This window comes from Anguilla rostrata, chromosome 7 (genome assembly GCF_018555375.3).
Source record: "Anguilla rostrata isolate EN2019 chromosome 7, ASM1855537v3, whole genome shotgun sequence".
In the NCBI taxonomy this organism is placed as follows: Eukaryota; Metazoa; Chordata; class Actinopteri; order Anguilliformes; family Anguillidae; genus Anguilla; species Anguilla rostrata.
In genome coordinates this window covers 52,811,583-52,829,736 of record NC_057939.1, presented here as the reverse complement: position 1 = coordinate 52,829,736, position 18,154 = coordinate 52,811,583, and the positions used below count along the sequence as shown (strand labels likewise).

The window sequence follows — 18,154 nt, the reverse complement described above, 5'->3', positions numbered from 1 at the left end:
CGTGATTATGTGTGTGGTATGATATCATCTGTGAAGAAGCGATGCAACTGAAGACGACAGACAATGAAAACCGATTGAGATGGAAAAATACAGCCTAATTGTTGATTCAGGTTTTTCAACTTTTTAAACGTATGTATGTTTAAAAACATGTATTCCTAATGTCTGTGCTATCATTTTGAAGTATAAATAATTACAGTAAAAATATTTTGAATGACAGCCCATCCACAGTGTTTTGTAACACTAAATATGCATAAATATATTAAATAAATACATAAAATTAGCACTAAATATTGTTCATGATTTTATAGATGTTTGTTGGTTAATTTGACTGTACTATGCACTACGTACATATTTTTGTTGTGTAAGTTTAGAAATATTACATCTAGCCCAAAGCAAAGACAAGGTAGCTGGACAAATGATGCTTTTGGGATTGAAGAAATCAATGCCTAAACTATTGCCATTTCATTTTGAAAATTAGCTTACATTTTTAAAATATTCCAAAAAAGCATTATTACACAATATATTTATTTTTTCTCCAGTTATATATCCTCTCCAGAAATATTATCTCCAGAAATATATACAATAATATCATTTCCTTTTCATCAGTACTTAATAATTCATTACATAATCTAGGCATGGCGATATAGCCACAGCGAAATGATATTCTAAAGCCTATTGTGTTCATATATCAAATGACTGAGTTTTTGCCTTGTAGCTATTTTCGCTATTACTACCATTGTGTCACAATGTTGTTTAGGAGTTAGCACTCCTGACTGAACCCAAATGCAGTTTCAATATATTTCTATGAATCAGATTGCCAAACCTTTTTTTCCTTATCTTTACAGATCACACAAAATGGTATTCAATTCACTGTGTTCTGCCAAAGGAGTTTTATATGCTGGTAGGTTACTTATTACGTATGAATTAGGTCATGAGCGATTTAAGTTCAGTTGTGACACAGCCTCCATTGTTTATATTTAAATGCACTGCAGTGTACATTTAAATGTATACAGTAAAAAGTCCAGTGTTAATTGAACCATGACAAAGTATCTATGTGTAGTTGAGTTTAACACTGAACATATTAGTGTGTATGCCTGTGATATTGGTTGATGTGTCTCTATATGGTTCTTGATTCATGTTTCAGCTCAAAGGATAAAGACTTAACTTGCCTGTAATGCGCAGAAAGCAATTTCTGCATCAGAGCCAACAGCATATTATATCTGGTACAATTTACTTATTGTCTGTTTCAAACTATAGATCCTGTGATGCGTAACCTGTTATACTTCTCAAGTTATGGTCTCATATATTCAGGACGCTGCTGAACTATGAAAATATCACTATCTAGTGGTCGGATTTGTAGTGACAATGTTTATACAGTCTATGATTCAGAGCCGTTGCTGAACTATGACAATATTACCATCTAGTGGTCGGACCATTTTTACTTTACTGTTTACTGTCTATGGGTCGGACTTGTAGTGTTTCACTTGCCATCTTGTCATATGGTACAACATACTGTATGATAAAAATATTATCCATGTCTAGGACTACAATCCAAAATCAATGGAAAAAATAATATCAAGTTCAGTACATTCTAGTTGTCTATTAGCTTTGTGATTCACTAAACAATCACATCTGCTGTCATGGAATGATGTGGCATTGTGAAAACTTGCACTCGGTGGAAAATGAATTCCCTGCATTTCATGCAGAATTATTATTATTATTATTATTTTGATAATGTTGCCTGTCAGCATTTCATAAACTGATCAAAATGTGAATAGTGCAATATTTTGCCAGTGTAGTTCAAGCATGTACCAGGGGCGGAAGGCTAGAAGTCCATTCTGTGAAAAACACACGCCCAGAGGACACGGATGGTGAGGGAGCAGCGTTGCTGCCCTTGGTTACACCATAACACAGCCATTTTAGGCAAACTTCAGCCATAACTGACATTCAGCCAGTGAGTGACGTGATGGAAATGACATAACGGAAAGGCTAAACAGTATGAGGAATATCTTTCCAACATTACCTCGAACAGAAGTTCTTCAGGCGGCACTAGTCTGACCTATTTGCAGGGGCGTGTCTAAAGGGGTGGCACGGGGTGGCACCGCTCCCCCTGAAATATGATTGGCCCCCTCTGGTGCCCCACCAATGCCATTGGGCTAGAGTACTGTCAATTTGACAATGCCCAACGCCATTGGATCAGAGCGCTGTCAATCGCTGCCTGATTCATGTAATACCACCTGTATTAGGGCACAGGGAACTGCACAAGAGCCTGAAAATTGTGCCCAACGTTTTCTAAGCCAATTTTCAACACTGTATTTATTTATGATAGAATTTTCTGATGGCCCCCCCCGGATGGTTCTTGGTCCCCCCTGTGCCACCTCATTAAAAAAATTCTGGAATCGCCCCTGCCTATTTGCATGTGCCCTTGATGTTATTTGTGTATACTGTATATGTATATGTGGCCCCAAGATCTAGGACAGGGATACTCGAATTTTAGCCCTTGAGGCGAGTAATACTGCTGTTTGCATTCTTCTGCTGTAACCAGGGACTGATTTAGACCTGGGGCAAGTGATTGGAATCTCTGACCAAGCCGTGACATCAATCAATCAACAAACAATCAGGCAGAAGAAGAAAAAAAAAAAAAAGAAAATAAAACAACAATACTCCTTTTTGTGAGGGTCAGAATTTGAGTATATGTGGTGTATAGTTTCTTCAATTGATAGTAGAATACTTCACAATTTCCCCTCACCAGCTGCTTTTCCATAAAATGCCATAAACACGGGAATCCAAGAGTTTAAGTTTGTATTCTGTTCCTACCATAACTGCCTCTGCTTTTACCTGTTTTACTTTTCTTCTGGTATTTGCAACTGCTCACAAGTTAATTAGCTGCATACCTAGCAAGATAACATTGGCTGTAAGAAGTGGCAGTAGCATGGCTTTCCTGAAAAAACATCAATAAAATGTTATGTTATATTGTAAAAAGTTGTGTAAGTCGCTCTGGATAAGAGCGTCTGCTAAATGCCTGTAATGAACTGACAAGGCCACCGTTAGCCCATGGTCTGTTTCTGGTATTCTCACACTTGGTCCCATTAATCCAGTATTCTATGAACCCATCTCATGTTAGAACATTGCTACTCGTCGTGCCCCAGTAAACGTCATCCAGCCACACCCCAGTCGGTTATACAGTAAGGATCTGGAATATTTTCTCCGGTTGGTAGTGCGAGTTTATGAAGATAATTTGCCCAATCTGCTGCTTTGCGTGGTCAAACAGCTGTCTTTCCAACATTCTGTTGCCAAAATCTGAATGCAAGGGGGTCTATTAATCAGTCTTAAGCATACTTTAATAGCCATGAAAGTATCTGCTAGCTAGACAAATTGTGGTTTGGGTGATCAGGGAAAAGGATGTTGTTGATGAAAATGTATATATAACAAGCATATGTATATAAATAAGGAGTAATGTTGGTGCACTGTCCACACATGACCTAAGTCAGTCATATTAATGTTGCTAAGAGAGCCTTCTTTCACAGTTCTGATGCTGTAATTATTTCCATAATTGTTATGAGCCCAGCACAAAGGGAGACATCCTGGGGGCAATAACAGGTCTTTCCAGCTATGTGTGGACTCAGGAGCCTAGTTCACATCCCATGACTAGAGTACCCCCCCCCCCCCCTCCTCTCTCTCTATCTCTCTCTATCTCACAGAGTGAAAGAGTGCCCAGTAAAGGACTGACACAGCAAGGAGGAGATGGGCAGAATGACAGCTTTGCAGATTAAATGGTAATTCTGTTTCTTCAAGAGCAGAGGAGGAGAAGTCCCAGGCATACAGTACACCAGCATTAGAGAGGGAGGGAGAGCCCACCACAGTGTATAGGAGTTGTGCTCTCTACACTGGTAATCAGCTGGTAACTGGTAACGTGGTGCTGGCGAGGGTGTCCCTGCTTCACGGTGGAGCTATAGGATTCAGGATACATCTACTGAAATGGGAGGGTAGAGTCCATAGAGAAGCTCAGGTGAGTAAAGAATGAGTAAAGAGAGCTTTTTTTATGAGTAAATTGAGAGCAAGGACAGCTTTTTCTTTTGTCTTCTGGAGCTTCAACACAGAACAGGAACAGTCTATGAGGCTGTTCCTTTATTTGAACAGGAACTTGATACAGGAACTGGTGTGTTACCATTGCATAGTGGGCAAAAAACAGTCACAGACGAACCAAAGTGGATTGAGTAGCACAAGGCTGGATGCTACTGTTATAAATATTGAGCTGTTTAAATTGTTTATAGAGACTGTTGAAAAACCAAGCTTCTGCACGGCTTCAAAGTAAGTTTAACAAAATAAAAATTACAAGTATGATATGTGTGTGTGCCTACAAGTAGGAGTGTTCCAGTTACATGCAAATTTTATAGCTTTCAAGTCATATTCAACATGTGCAAATGTCTCTGAACTTTCAGGTTCTCTGTTTGTGTGTCTGTGTGTGAGAGTGCATGTGTGTGTGTGTGTGTAGGTGTGTGTGTGTGTAGAAGGATAATAATGTGTACTGCTGGGGCATTTACACTTTATTTTTCCCTTAAGGCAAAGCTGACCAACCTTGGTCCTGGAAGCCACAACGTTCGCTGGTTTAGTTTTTTCACCTTAAAATCAACAACCAAGTCAAGAAGTCAGGTGAGACTAGTGAATAGTGGAAACGGTTGCTGTAAATCGATACATTACATGGTCAGTGACAACAAAAACTAGTGCAATTCTTAGGAACCAGGGGTTTGAAATAATGAAATTATTTGTTTTGAACAATGCAAATAATAACAATGCTTACTTTCAAGTAAGTTGAAAGTTTAAGGAAATGTATTTTTAAATAATAATAATAAGGTTTTTGGTCCGCACACTTGTGTCTTGTGTGTGGTAAAGGTCTTTTTTAATTGCAGTTTTGTTACAGAGATGAGTCTGGACAGCGATCTCATGTCGGAGGTGCAGTTTGAATGCTCCATATGCCTGGACGTCTTCTCCAACCCGGTGTCCCTCCCGTGCGGCCACAGCTTCTGCCAGGCCTGCATAGGGGGGTACTGGGACAGCACCGACCTCTGCCTGTGTCCCCTCTGCAAGGAGTCTTTCCAGGAAAGGCCGAAGCTTCGCATCAACCGGAGCCTTTCCGAATTCGCCGAGTTTTTCAAGAAGAAGAAGGGCGGGGCGAGCGGGCCCGAGCAGCCGTGCGCCAAGCCGGGGCAGGTGGCCTGCGACGTCTGCACGGGTCCCAGGCTCCGGGCCGCGCGCTCCTGCCTGGTGTGCCTGGCGTCGTACTGCGAGGGGCACCTGGCGGCTCACAGCGCCCGCTTCTCCAAGCACCTGCTGGTGGACCCCCTGCCCAACCTGGAGGACCGGATGTGCCCCAAGCACCAGAGGCCCCTGGACCTGTTCTGCAAGAGCGAGCGGACGTGCGTCTGCGTGCAGTGCGCCAAGCCCGACCACAGGGGGCACACTGTCGTCTCCGTAGAGGACGCAGTCCAAGAGTTTAAGGTGAACCCCTAGCAGCTTTGTGGAAAATGTTGTTTTTCCGTATCGCACTGTGCTGCACACAGGTATTAGTACAATAGGTCAGTAGGACGGAGTGTAGCACAGTGGGTAAGGAACTGGGCTTATAACCAAAAGGTCGCAGGTTCGATTCCCAGGTAAGGACACTGCCGTTGTACCCTTGAGCAAGGTACTTAACCTGCATTGCTTCAGTATATATCCAGCTGTATAAATGGATACAATGTAAGATGCTATGTAAAAAAAAAAAAAGTTGTGTAAGTCGCTCTGGATAAGAGCGTCTGCTAAATGCCTGTAATGTAATGTAATGTCAGTCAGTTTATAGCTCTCTTAAAAATTACTTCTTATTTTACAAATTTACATGTCTGGTCCAGAGAAACAAATTCCAAATCACTATGTGAGGTATTCAAATATAATTGCTGAATCACCGTGTTAAGGTGCCTAAAGGCAGTAACCAAATCATTGTGTGAGATACTGTAGGCAGAGACAATCCCAGAATCGTCTGAATGGGAACTATTCTGGAGTGATGACATTCCCTGGTTTGTCCATAGACTCTGCTGAGGAAATCTGTGACAGAGGTGCATCATATGATCCACGAGAGAGTGAGGAAGGTGGAGGAGATTGGGCAGTCTGTTGAGCTCAGTAAAGTGAGTACTAACTCAAGTCTTAAAATGCAATGACTTCGTTTTGTCAACTTTAAGTCACCAGTTAATAAACTGCATCAGGCATTGACATCACAAGGCTTTACTTATTCAGCAACATGCAATAAACACACCTGTATGTGTAAGTAAAGAAAACATTTTGCGTTACTTTCAGCACAGACTGTGTTTTTAGAAAAGTCTCCCTTTGTAAAACATGCACGAATTGTATATTTGTAAAACAAATGTAGGGTATCTGACACTAAAAATGCGTTGACCCTAACACAAAAGTGGTAGCATAAAGAGTGTGGTGAGTGTGGTGGGTCCTAACACACCCTTTTTTTGAGGGTGCAGTTTTTTGAGACTGATGAGAGTTCCCTGACCGCCAGGCGAGTGCGGAGAGAGAGGCCGCCACCGGCTCGCAGGTCATCGGCGAGCTGCTGAGCTCCGTCGCCGCCGTCCGGTCCCGGCTGACCGAGGCGATCGAGGGGCAGCAGAGGGCCGCGTGCAGACGCGCCGAGGGCCTCGTCGGCGATCTGAATCACGAAATCTGCGACCTGAAGAGCAGGAACGCTGACCTGGATCAGCTCCTACACACCAAGGACTGCATCCACTTCCTGCAGGCGAGCGTGTGCTGCTACTAAGAGGACTGCACAGGCAGGCTGCAGTGCGTTCGCACACGCTAACGGCTAGCCTCTTTTCCCCTGTTCTAGGGCTTCTCGTCGCTGAGTGCCCTGCCACACATGAAGGACTGGTCAGACATCGCTGTCCACGCTGATCTGTGTGTGGACACCACAAGGACAGCCATTTCCCAAATTGAGAAAACGCTTAAAAAATTACTGCAGAAGTTGTCTGAAAGTGGTAAGTACTGTGTGATATTCAACATTCGATATTCTGTTCAGAAATATATTCTCATGCAAAATGATGCTGTCATAAACACTGAATTTGTTAACCTTCTCTCAAGTGCTAAACTTGAATACATCCTTTTGATTTTATGATGTGATTTTGTGTACGTTTGTTTCACATCTTCATATCTTGGTTTCCTGCCTTACAGAGCTGAGAAAAGTACAGCAGAGCGCAGGTAAGTATCTAGTAGGCCACGCCTACTCTTCCACACCTGTCCTTACTCTGACATCGGCACCGTTTTGATGGCTTGCTGTTCTACTCGCTCCGCAGTTGACGTCACTCTGGATCCGAGCACGGCGAACCGCTGGCTGGTTGTGTCCGAGGACGGGAAGCAGGTGAGAGAGGGGGACAGGGAACAGGACGTCCCAGACGGCCCGGAGAGGTTCAGCGACTGCGCCTGCGTGCTGGGGAAAGAAGGCTTCTCCTCCGGGAGGCGCTACTGGGAGGTGCAGGTGGGGGACAAGACGGACTGGGACCTGGGCGTGGCGAGCCAGTCCGCCAACAGGAAGGGGGACATCGAGGTGAGCCCGGAGGAAGGCTACTGGACCATGTGCCTCAGAGACGGGACGGAGTACAGCGCCTGCGCCAACCGCTCCTTCACCCTGGCCCCGCCGGCGAGGCCGCGGACCGTGGGCGTTTATGTGGACTACGAGGCGGGCCAGATCTCCTTCTACAACGTGGACGCCAGGTCCCACGTGTACACTTTCCACGGGACCTTCAGCGGAACGCTCTACCCCTTTCTCAGCCCCTACCTGAGCGCCGGGGCACGCAACTCCGCCCCGCTGGTCATCTCCCCAATTGGGATTGAGATCGGTACCGCTGACTGATAGGAGTGTGGCGTGGAGATGAAGTGGTGGAGCATGTTTTAAGAAGTTTTGGTATGAAAATGGCATATGCCAAACAATTTTGAGGGCTCCGTGTTCGAGAACTTAAGTCTGAATTTACATTGCTTTGGAATGGTTCTACTGCATTCATTGGAAATATATATATACCATAGCTACTTCCATATTAATATAATAAAATGGGATAAAACAAAGACTCATTATAAAGATATTATAAATGTGTTATAACTGCTAGGGTGTTTGGGTTAATGCATATGTATTTTAGGGCATTCTGTTTTGGACTGCAAAAATGTCAAAGGAGAGAATGGAAATGTATGCGTTGTACCTGCTACAGATGATTTATTGTGGCTGGTGGCCCTTGCGGCACAGGTAATTGCGCTTGCTTTTTAACGTCTGGGAAAAGCAGGTTTTAACTTAAACCTTCCAGCACCTGTTACTGTTGCTATAGTTCCACATGTTATTTCAATTGTTTCCGACTGCTGCACAAGATATTTATATAATTAATAAACCCACCTTAAAAAAATAACAAAAAACTAACTTCTGCTTTTTTCAGTCTTTTGTGATTGTAAAACAACTTTACCCTGATTGAGAAAAGGAGAGGGTTGGTACCCAGGCAGGTCATGGAGAGGGCTTCAAATTTGGAGATAATATATCACTAATGCTGATAGGTTAGCAACAACAGAAAACATGGCACCTGTGTCCTCAAAGAGAAAACCAGGCCTTCCCTAAAAACCCTTCAAAGAGGAAACAGTTTCATGCATCCGATAATGTTCAGAGCTGATAGCGTGTCTCAGCGGCGATACTGGCAGGCGAGAAATGCCAGCTCTCCCACTCACACAGCTACTGCACTGTTCTTTCAGCACACAACAGAGTTTTGTAACAAGAAGCTTTATTGGCAAACATAGCAATGCACGAGCCACAATATCAAATATATATGTATATATAAATATTTTAATCTTTAAATAAATGTAAATCTCTCAATGTTCTGACGTAAACAGGATCCAAAGTATATAGTCCATGAGACAGCAACATTGACAGGTTTCACTGGCTTATTGATGCAACAAAAAATGCAGCAATTACTTCAGCAGCACGTTGGAACACCTGCCACTCAGCTTAATAAGTTCAGCTTTCAATGCCTAAGCAATTTCTTAAAGACACTGTTCAATCCACATTACAGAAGCACTGTATTGACCTCACAATATACATGGCTTCAGGAGGGTCCCTGATTCTGGGCCTGGAATGCTGTAGTCACGCCCTCTCACTGTCCTCTGTAGAGGGCGAATAGTTACTCTCATTCTGTAAAGGGCGCGGTCAGTGGGTCGCAATGAGGCTCTACAGACCCTACCACCCTCCAGGATGAGGACTGAGGAACAGCTGCAGTTTGAATGTACCCCAAAACTGTACACGAGTCAGCACATGGATCTTGCCTCATACACACACACACACACACACACACACACACACACAAGCGTGCACACACACACAGACAAGCACGCACGCGCACGCGCACAAACGCACGCACGCACGCACACAAGCGTGCACATACACACCCTCAAGGCCAGGCAGTCCTGCTGGTCTTGGAAACGGCAGTGGACACGCTGGATGCTGGTCTTGCTCTGTGCACACTGGAGGCACTGGAAAGCCTGCTGCTCTTACCTGTGAAACGCAAAGAGACACAGCCTAACATTGGTTTACATGTAGATTTTTTCCCCCTTGTTTTTCTGCTAAAAAACCAGAGGGTCTCTCCATGGGTTAATTTGGGAAAACCCAAAGCTGAAGTCAGAATCCTTTCACACACAGAGGAGATGATTTGATACAGCTTCGAAAGTGCACCCAGTGCATTGTGGGTAGAGGGAACGTACCTGCTGAGCTCCTGCTGGAGGGGGAGCGCTCGGATTTGGAAGGGGAAGCAGCTCCCAGGTACCTGGCCTGGCGCTGGTAGTCGGACAGCTGCTCGGACCTCTTCATGCCAGGGGTGGCCTTGGCCGTCTCCAGCCTCTTCAGGAAAGCCTGGAAGAAACCGCTTGTGTCATAAAAAACGCAGCCTGGTTGTACGGTTTCTTTCACAATACGAACGCAGTAACAGACACGTGGACCACAATCACATGGCTTTTCCACATTAAGGCTTTCTCTATGGCGCTATGCAAACGCGCGAGCGAGAGATTAGAAACGTCCAGGCCCTTCGTTTTATTTTGCATTTACTGCCTCACATGGCTGCCACAGGTGTTCTACACTTATCATGCTCAATGGCAGGTTTATTTAAACAGATATATCGGTTCTGGGGTTAGGGACTGCCACAGGCAGCTTGCCAACTAACAGGCTGAGTGTGTCATATTACTCAGTAGGGGGTGTGTCTGACAGGGTTGGCAGAGCAACAAGGGCGCCCCCTGCTGGCTTCAGAACTCATCGCAATACTGCAACATTTGGGAACTACAAGTATTTTTAAAAGGGTAGGGTACATCAAAATGACTGAATTCCATATTAATTTAAATCACGTGAAAAACATATTTGTCAATATTAGCATATTTAAAAAAAAAAAAATTTTGTTAAAAAACTCTACGACTGGCGGCTGGACGGCCTCACCATGTTCTCGCGCTCGATGCGCTGCTGCTCGCGCTGCCTGTTGAGGGCGCTGTGGCACGGCCGCACCGGCGGGCTGCCGGGCTTCTTCGTGGCGCCGCTCTTGGGCCGGGGGCTGCGGCGGGTGAGCTCCCGCAGGAGCCGCTGGTTCTCCCGGTCGATGCGCACCACGTCGTCGTTGCTGAACGAGTAGTTCTTACGCGGCCTCCTTCCGGAACTCTCTATCACCAGCTCACTCTCCAGCCGCTTGTTCACTTTCATAAAAGCTTCAGGGGAGGACAGAATGCGGGTCAGTGCGACTGGGATTGTACCACATGCACACTTACAGTACAGCAGTGATAAAATAGCCTTTTATGTGTCTCCACACAGCATATGGATATTGTGAATATACAAAGAAAAGGAATGCAGTGAAAAATGCAGGATCCATATCTTAAGCAGAATGTGCAATGCACAAATGATTTTATAACAGCGAGTCACACACACTTCTGCCTCTAAAAGTACAATGCTGCTCACTTAAATGTAAAGCCATCAGCTACAAGCATTGTCACTTTCCAGTAACAAAAAAAAATACTGCTGCATAGCTGGGTGGAGATCAGGGATGGGTAATTAGGGAATGCCACAGTGGAAAGTGACAGCCTGTTATGTCATACTTGTTGTTATGCAACCATTAGGCCTATTTTAACAGGACTGAATTCCAGTTAGAAGATCAAATCATTGACAGTGAACCCCAAAACCTACAGTTCTTCCTGTGATCTGAGTACTAACTGAGAAGCTTTGCACACAGGTTATGGCTTCTTACCCAATGTAAAACTGATGGAAGGACTCAGTTTAAAGTTCACTCCCCAAAAAATTAACTTACCTGTCATGAGATAGGATGTTGTAGGGCTTCCAAGTAGACATGAAATCAAAGGTGTTTAGTAACGTGAGGGAGTGTACAGTTGTGTCACAGACAGCGACCTACAACGTCATAATTAAAAACTCGCAGTCCCGATCGCTCATTCTATTGCCTCACACGACTCGTGGCCCGCGCCCCGCCTCTCTTTTCTCACCTTCTGAGATAGAGCCCACGTCATCTGCGGCAAGTCCGCCGAGAACATTTTGCTGCCTGACGATCACTCGCTCCCTCTCGCCGTCCTTTCTCAGTGCGAGCTCAAAGGACTGGACGGGGCTTATGTCCGGGGTGGACAGCGGGGTCACATCCGTCACCGTGTCCTCCGATTCCTCCGGAGGGAGCCTGAGCTTTTCTCTGCGCGCGAGCGCGCCCAGTTTGGCTCGGTACGGAGGGGAGCACGCAGGGATCCGCTGGGGAGATGCCTCGGAAGCGGAGCTGTCCTCTGTGCTGCTATATGAACTGTCCGATTTAGACGAGGAAACGGGGCTGTGTTTTCCGCTCCTAAACTTCCCGCTGGACTTCTTCGATAGGCAATGGGTTGCAGCTTTACTCTTGGTTGGTTTCTGATCCGACTCCTCTTCGGTGTCTTCTTCGCTCCTTTTGTAACCGTCTTCGTCATCATCCTCATGGTTGTGCTTCCCGTTCTCCTCAGCCGAAAGGCCGGTGGGGATTTTGGCGGTGATCTGAAAATGGGTGCTGGGATTCTTGTCCAGCTCGCCGTCTGCTTCAGATTTCTCTTCAAAAGAAAGGAGTGAAGAAGCGCTTGATGGTCGGCTACGGTTCTCGTCCACGGAGCCGTTACCCTTGTCTTCTTTCGGCAGAGGGGAGTTTCCCTCTCCTGACACTGCAGGCTCCATCTGCTCGTGGCCTTCGGAGTTCCCACCACTGACAGCCGTGCTATCTCCCCTGTCTTCTTTTCCGTGTTCCTCACAATCACTGTCAAAGAAAGAATGATCTACTTCTCCTTCAAGCTCCTTAGGGCTATACATCTCCGCCAGACTATTTTTCCACCCCGAGAAAGCTGCAAAGCGAAATAACAATTGTCAAGTTAAAATGTCAAAACACCTTTTTGCTAAAATAATAATAATAATAATAATAATAATAATAATAAAATTATTTAGCTAGTGATAGACATGTAGCATGCTGACGTTAAATATCGTAACTATCTAACGTTATCTAACCACCTAAGGACACTGGTGGCAATGGATAAACATTTGTTGGCTAATATTAAAACATCTTAGGCTGAGAGCCTTAGCCAGCAACGCCTACGCACTAATCAGAGGATATGTAAGAACACAGCACGCAACCACGGGGGACGTCACGAAAACACCAAGGGCTTTATGTAATACAGCTAACGTTTGCTGGCTAACGTTAGATACAAAAAGGAATGGGCGTCAGTTTAAAGGAAATCCAATAAACTTGAGTTAACCACCTAGCTAACCTAAGCAAATAATTGAAACTCCAGACTGATAAAGTTGGGCAATTAGTCAAACGTCACTAAGGTTTAATGTCGCTAAACACAGCCTGTGTTTGATCAGATCAAATCAAATCAAAACTACAGCTCCGCATGGACAACGACGCACTATTTCAGTTTATCACGCGTACAGGTTAGATTAGATTTAAATTTGCTCCTACTTGTAGTAGCGGTACGATCACCACACCTCGGTTTATCAACGAATTACCTGCATATTGTTGGCTAGCTAATCCATTTAGCTAGCATAGCTCGTATTATCCCGTTAGTCTCGGTTCAGTACCGTTAGCTAGGTAGTTGCAACCGTACCTACTGTATCGTTTGCTATTTTGTAGCGTGACGATGGTTTGACTACTGTTAACACCTAGTAAAACACCAAACACCCACACATTTAGCACTAAAGTTACGTTGCCTTTCATGCTTCAGACACAAGGTAGTGTAAAACTAACATTACGTTGCACAAGACAACCTTATTAGACTAGCGACATCTTATAAGACCATCTGTGAATCTTACCAGGCAGGCGTTCACCAGTGTAAGCCGAATACCCTGCCAGACAGCTGACCTTAGCACGTTAACTTCAAGCTAACTACGGATTCAGACATTTTACTTTTACTTTTAGTGATACTGAAACAGCACACGAATGTGCACAAATCGTTATCTATACAAATATTTAGATCAGACAGATAGGTACTCAAGTTACCAAAGACAAGCCTACTACTTAGCTTAATAAAAATATGCGGAAAAACTACTGTAACTAGGCAACGTCACTTCCGGACACCCACGCGACCAGCTACAAAATACCACTCGCAGACTTTCCAGCAGATGGGGGTATAACCATATTAATCATAGCCTTGGTTATTTGTTTTGTATTTTCGTTTCGGTGGAGTTATATTTTTTATATTTTTCCAAGCATTTTCTTCTAACCAACGATTGCATCCTATTCTATCTAGTTTCTATTCCTGTATTTTCAGTAACGAATTCTCATTTTATATTTAATTGGATGCCTGCTATAGCGGTGATTACTATTGTATTCACGTTCATTTTTGGTTCGCTCGAAATACTATGCTCGTCATCCGTCAATTTTCACTCCTAACCGGCACACATCACGCCAATGCATCATTACATTAGTTCCTTCTGAATGTTAGAATCGATTTTAAGGTAAAGTTACTTAAATCATTGATCAAGTACAAAATGTATAGCTGACCTTTTTGTAAGACACCAGCACCAACGCTTCATTAAGTCTGCTTTCTTGATGTTCTTCATTGCAGGAAAAGTGGGAGTCTTCATTTTGTTTTTATGAATCTACTCTGTGAAATGTCCAAACAGATCAGAGCGATGCATCAGAGTCGTCATCCCTAAATTTTAATAAGAAAGTCCGAACACATGGTTTAATGATTGCTTTTAATTTCCTTTTATTTGGATCTCAAATTGTTACGTATTTTTATACATATATTGTGCATTGTTCCAGTATTGTTTGTCAAGTCATTTGCTGTATTCTGTTGTATTTTCATTGTATTTTAATGGTTTATTTCCACATGTATACACTTTGGGCTGCAGAACTGCATGAAAGGTTGTATAAATAAATAAACATTATACTAATAATAATAATTGTTGTTGTTATCTTTGTAGCTTCAAAACAAACAGTTTTGCAAAGTTTAGCTGTAAAATAAACCAATAATGTTGGTTTTATTCGATTCATTTCAAGGACTGTCCCAGTCAGGCACACATTTCATTCATTGAAAAAAGCAGGTATGGGTTCGCTACCTTGCCAACACAGCTGGTTACGGTAACAGGGTTCATTCGGAGTGGTTCAGAAATTCGGACGTGAGTTTGCCGAGTATCTATCGTCGCAAAGTTAGTAAACATACAACTAACGACGTTAATTGACAAGATGCACTTATCTATATAGTGGTCTGTCTGACAGTAACCCCTGATGTGAATTGTGCGGTCTCTCTTCGCGGCGATTGCACAACACTTTCGCTTGCGCACAGATTTCTTCCCTTTCGGAAAGATTGCGATTGAGAAATGGAGAAGAAGCACATGATCGGAGGAACAACAGAGGTCTTAGCCGCGAGTGCGCTTGATTCGTTATGTTTTTAATTGGACAAAACGGTGGTGTGAACCGCATACCGAAAGATACAATGAATTGAAAAAGACAAGCTGGTAAGCTAACGGACTGGCTAGCGTCCTGTTATTATTATCAGCTGTCTGCTGATAATAAGAAAGCTAGCTAGGTAATTTCCGTTTGTTCAGTTGCCGAGATTTAGGCGCTGCAGACCTAGACATCGGAATAATGCGGTTTGTAAGTTAGCTAGCATGCCACATGCTTTGATCAGCAATTTCAGTAGTTAGCTTGCTGCAGCCAAGTAGCTAGATAGCTCGCAGTAACTGTAACAATGACATTATTTTTGCACGGTCGTCAATTTCACCACACGTCGTTGTCGACGTGTTCTTAGAAAACTACCTAGCTAGTTTGCTAGCTAATGGGACATTGCATTGTTCTGAGTGGAGATCAGTGAAAGGCAAGAAGGGTAAAGTCTGTCTAGTCGGTATTGAGGAAATGTCAATCCCAGCAGAATGCATCTTGATGGCAGCAGGACTCAGAGCATCACCGTCAATGTCCCCATGTCTAGCGCCGTTTCCAACCGGTCTTCATCTTGGTTTTTACACGCCGTCACCATCGGAATAGCAGCCGCGGTACTCTTCCAGTTTGGGAATGGGGAATTCACAGTAACATCTTTTTTTCTCAAGCTTTTTATCTACGTGTCATTCCCATTGCTCTGTTTTTCGTTGGGAAGCGTTGGGCTCTTGGTGAAGAAAAGCCCCCCAAAAAGCAGCAGATTTGACACTTTGAAGATGAGGTCAACGCACTTGTCGGACTTATTAAATAAGCTGATGGTAAGTACGGAAGTCAGCTGCCAGTTAGCTCCTCTCGATTATCGGTGGAATCGCAGTTTTATTTTCCTGCAAGTTATCATAAAAGTATTGTACAGATGCACGCTTTATTTTTGTTCCTTTCGCCAAATTAGACACAGACCAATGCCATATTTTCTCGTATATATTGCATGTTAAACTGAGTTGAACCTGTTATAAAAATCCATTGATTTCGTGGTTTATTTATTTGAGACTCGAATGGTTAAATAGAGCTTAAGCATAACGTTTATCACAAATTCAAGAGTAATCTGTGTGTATTCATAGTGAAACGTCCTCTTAGGTAGAAAGAAGTTGACAGTTGTGTTTTTTCTAACTGGGACTCGAGGAAGACCACCTTGCTATTCTATGATAAACAAGCAGAACATGGACTCGTTCCTCGAACGCAGCCGATGCACGTCACCTTTCGTTTGTTGGAACTCGTTACAGTTATCAATTCTGTCATGTGCACATCATAGCAGGTGAAGCGCATATTGATGTGCTGGATTATGGTTCTTAATGTGTGTATAACGCAATAAGGCCAGTGTGAATTCAGTGTTATATATTACCCCACCACCAATCTAGCCTAGCTAATGTTCCCCAGACACAAGACATCTGATCAAGCGTACTGCAAAAATGTAGCAAGTAGAAAACCATTCAGGGTGAACTTTCTGTTCGATAGAGCATTCATAACCTTATGTGTGTTGAATAAACCCTGAGATTCGGCCAGTGACTTCTTCCTTTCAGTTACAGACCTCCCACAGGCCTGAAGAGAGCGTTACCTTCAGCAGTGTAAGAGGTGTTGGGCTTTAATCCGCAGGTTTTTAGCAGGCAGGTTTCTGGTCCCATGCCTGCTGTGTACCTGCCTGTTTCCTGTGTATGGCCTCACGCTGGTCAGAGTTGAGAAGAAGATAACTGCTTCTGCTCCTGGGCTCCTCCAGTGAGTCGAGTTGACTGCTCAGCGGGTGCTATGTTGCAGCCTCAAATGCTCATCCATGCAGCCTTGGTCTTGACCACAGGTGTCAAACTCCAGTACTGTGGACTTTCTGTTGTTTGGAAACTTTCTTTATGCACTTAACTGCTTATTTAGGGTGAAAACACTGATTCACTCTTAAGCCTGTTTATTTGATGATCAGCCTTGTAGCCATGCCGTGTAGCTGTTTTTTGTCGGTTTGGAGGGCTAAAGGTGGGCTGTGGGGCTTGAAGGGAGTTTGTGATTCTGTGATGATTTAGGCACCGTGACTTTGGTGTTTGCAATTTGTGTTGTGTTGCTGTCTATGATTTTTCACCTGTTCTTAATGCTGTAACCTGTGAATTTATGTTTCTGAAATTAATTTATGAATTGTTGATTCTGTGATGGTCCAAGCACAGACACTTTGGTATTTATAATTTGTATGATGCTATTATGTATGATTTGTGTTTGCTTTTAATGCTGTAACCTACCTACTGCCCAGGGACACCAGGGAAATGAGCTTTTAGCTAAATCTGGTGCAACATATTTACTGTGTAGTGTCCCTGTCAAATAAGTGCATTTAAAAAAAAAAAAAAGCTAGTCCCCACTTTCACATTTCTTAGGTGACACTTGCGCTGTTATTTTCTTCTCTTCCTGTCACTGGGGGAGCGTGACGTGTCCCCCTCAGCGAGGTGTGGGTTGTTCTCCCCTGCAGGGCCGGTATCCAGGCTCGCCGCCAGAGTCCCTGTCTGTCAGAAGAGTGCTGGTGTCTCACAACGTGGACAAAGCCCTCAAAGAAGGTGAGTCTCCCCTCTGGAGCGGGGATTTCGCCATTTACTTTCCTCAACGCACTTCTTCGGGGCGGGGGGTCGAACACCCTGGAGCACCGCGGCGTCTGCAGGTTTCGTTTCAAACGGTGGCCAAAGCGGGGGTGTTGGACAGGACGCCGGTGGACTCCTTTGCCAACCAGTGACCTAATTTAATCACCCAAGTGCTGAAATGCATCACCAAGGAGTAGGCACTGCAGCCCTGGTAGACACTGGTTCTTTCTGTGGCCAAAACCCTTAATCAGATTACATTGCCTATATCATTCACACTGTGCAATTACCTACGGTTTGGCTTGAGATTTTAATGTCACTCAGAAACAGCCATTTGAGATGATTGGACAACATATCCTGTCATTTGGTTGCTGTGGGGGGATGTTAATATTGAGGTTGTGACTGAACATGAAGCTCTCTGTGGAAGACTGCTCATATTTTTTTTGTCGAGTTTCCCATAACAACAGGGCACTGGGGGATTTCAGTTTTATAACAGCGGGGGTGCTTCTACACAGTCACTCAAGCGTGGCGCATTATTGAAAAACAAATAAAAAAGAGTCTTATCCGCGAGCACACGGCGCTGTCGCCTGAACCCGCGGTTGTGTGCTCACGCGGCGCTAATGGTCTGGAGAA

At 44.1% G+C, this 18,154-nt stretch overlaps 2 protein-coding genes and 1 long non-coding RNA gene across 6 annotated transcripts; 2 read left to right on the top strand and 1 right to left on the bottom strand.

Annotated features, from left to right (window-relative positions):
* Positions 1-3,702: 3,702 nt before the first annotated feature.
* On the top strand, positions 3,703-8,422 carry LOC135258656 (E3 ubiquitin-protein ligase TRIM39-like). Its single transcript, XM_064342098.1, has 8 exons — positions 3,703-4,009; positions 4,564-4,653; positions 4,922-5,499; positions 6,063-6,158; positions 6,539-6,784; positions 6,863-7,010; positions 7,204-7,230; positions 7,326-8,422. Exons 3-8 carry the CDS (start codon positions 4,924-4,926, stop codon positions 7,880-7,882), a joined length of 1,650 nt encoding a protein of 549 aa, XP_064198168.1. The 5' UTR covers positions 3,703-4,009; positions 4,564-4,653; positions 4,922-4,923; the 3' UTR covers positions 7,883-8,422.
* Positions 8,423-8,769: 347 nt separating this feature from the next.
* Positions 8,770-14,166, bottom strand: cfap97 (cilia and flagella associated protein 97). Of its 4 annotated transcripts, none has more exons than XM_064345079.1 (5): positions 14,046-14,166; positions 11,527-12,390; positions 10,481-10,743; positions 9,760-9,907; positions 8,770-9,553 (listed from the first exon to the last, which is right to left on the bottom strand). In XM_064345079.1, the coding sequence occupies exons 2-5, from the start codon at positions 12,356-12,358 to the stop codon at positions 9,450-9,452; spliced, it is 1,347 nt and encodes a 448-aa protein (XP_064201149.1). In that variant the 5' UTR covers positions 12,359-12,390; positions 14,046-14,166; the 3' UTR covers positions 8,770-9,449. The 4 variants fall into 4 exon arrangements, with proteins under 4 accessions (XP_064201149.1, XP_064201148.1, XP_064201151.1 ...); XM_064345078.1 differs by lacking the exon at positions 14,046-14,166 and adding an exon at positions 13,355-13,620; XM_064345081.1 differs by lacking the exon at positions 14,046-14,166 and adding an exon at positions 13,005-13,317.
* A 510-nt stretch (positions 14,167-14,676) lies between these two features.
* Positions 14,677-17,449, top strand: LOC135260026 (uncharacterized). Its single transcript, XR_010331452.1, has 3 exons — positions 14,677-15,004; positions 15,640-15,739; positions 17,419-17,449. It is a non-coding gene; the product is annotated as an uncharacterized LOC135260026 (long non-coding RNA).
* Positions 17,450-18,154: the final 705 nt, after the last annotated feature.

Excerpts from the sequence above, each read along its gene's own strand:
- LOC135258656 (XM_064342098.1), top strand. The coding sequence starts at position 4,924 with ATGAGTCTGGACAGCGATCTCATGTCGGAGGTGCAGTTTGAATGCTCC. Across the intron at positions 5,500-6,062 it reads ACGCAGTCCAAGAGTTTAAG|ACTCTGCTGAGGAAATCTGT; the intron begins GTGAACCCCTAG and ends GTTTGTCCATAG. Across the intron at positions 6,159-6,538 it reads AGTCTGTTGAGCTCAGTAAA|GCGAGTGCGGAGAGAGAGGC; the intron begins GTGAGTACTAAC and ends CCTGACCGCCAG.
- cfap97 (XM_064345079.1), bottom strand. The coding sequence starts at position 12,358 with ATGTATAGCCCTAAGGAGCTTGAAGGAGAAGTAGATCATTCTTTCTTT. Across the intron at positions 10,744-11,526 it reads CGTGGGCTCTATCTCAGAAG|CTTTTATGAAAGTGAACAAG; the intron begins GTGAGAAAAGAG and ends CCTCCCCTGAAG. Across the intron at positions 9,554-9,759 it reads CTCCAGCAGGAGCTCAGCAG|GTAAGAGCAGCAGGCTTTCC; the intron begins GTACGTTCCCTC and ends TGCGTTTCACAG.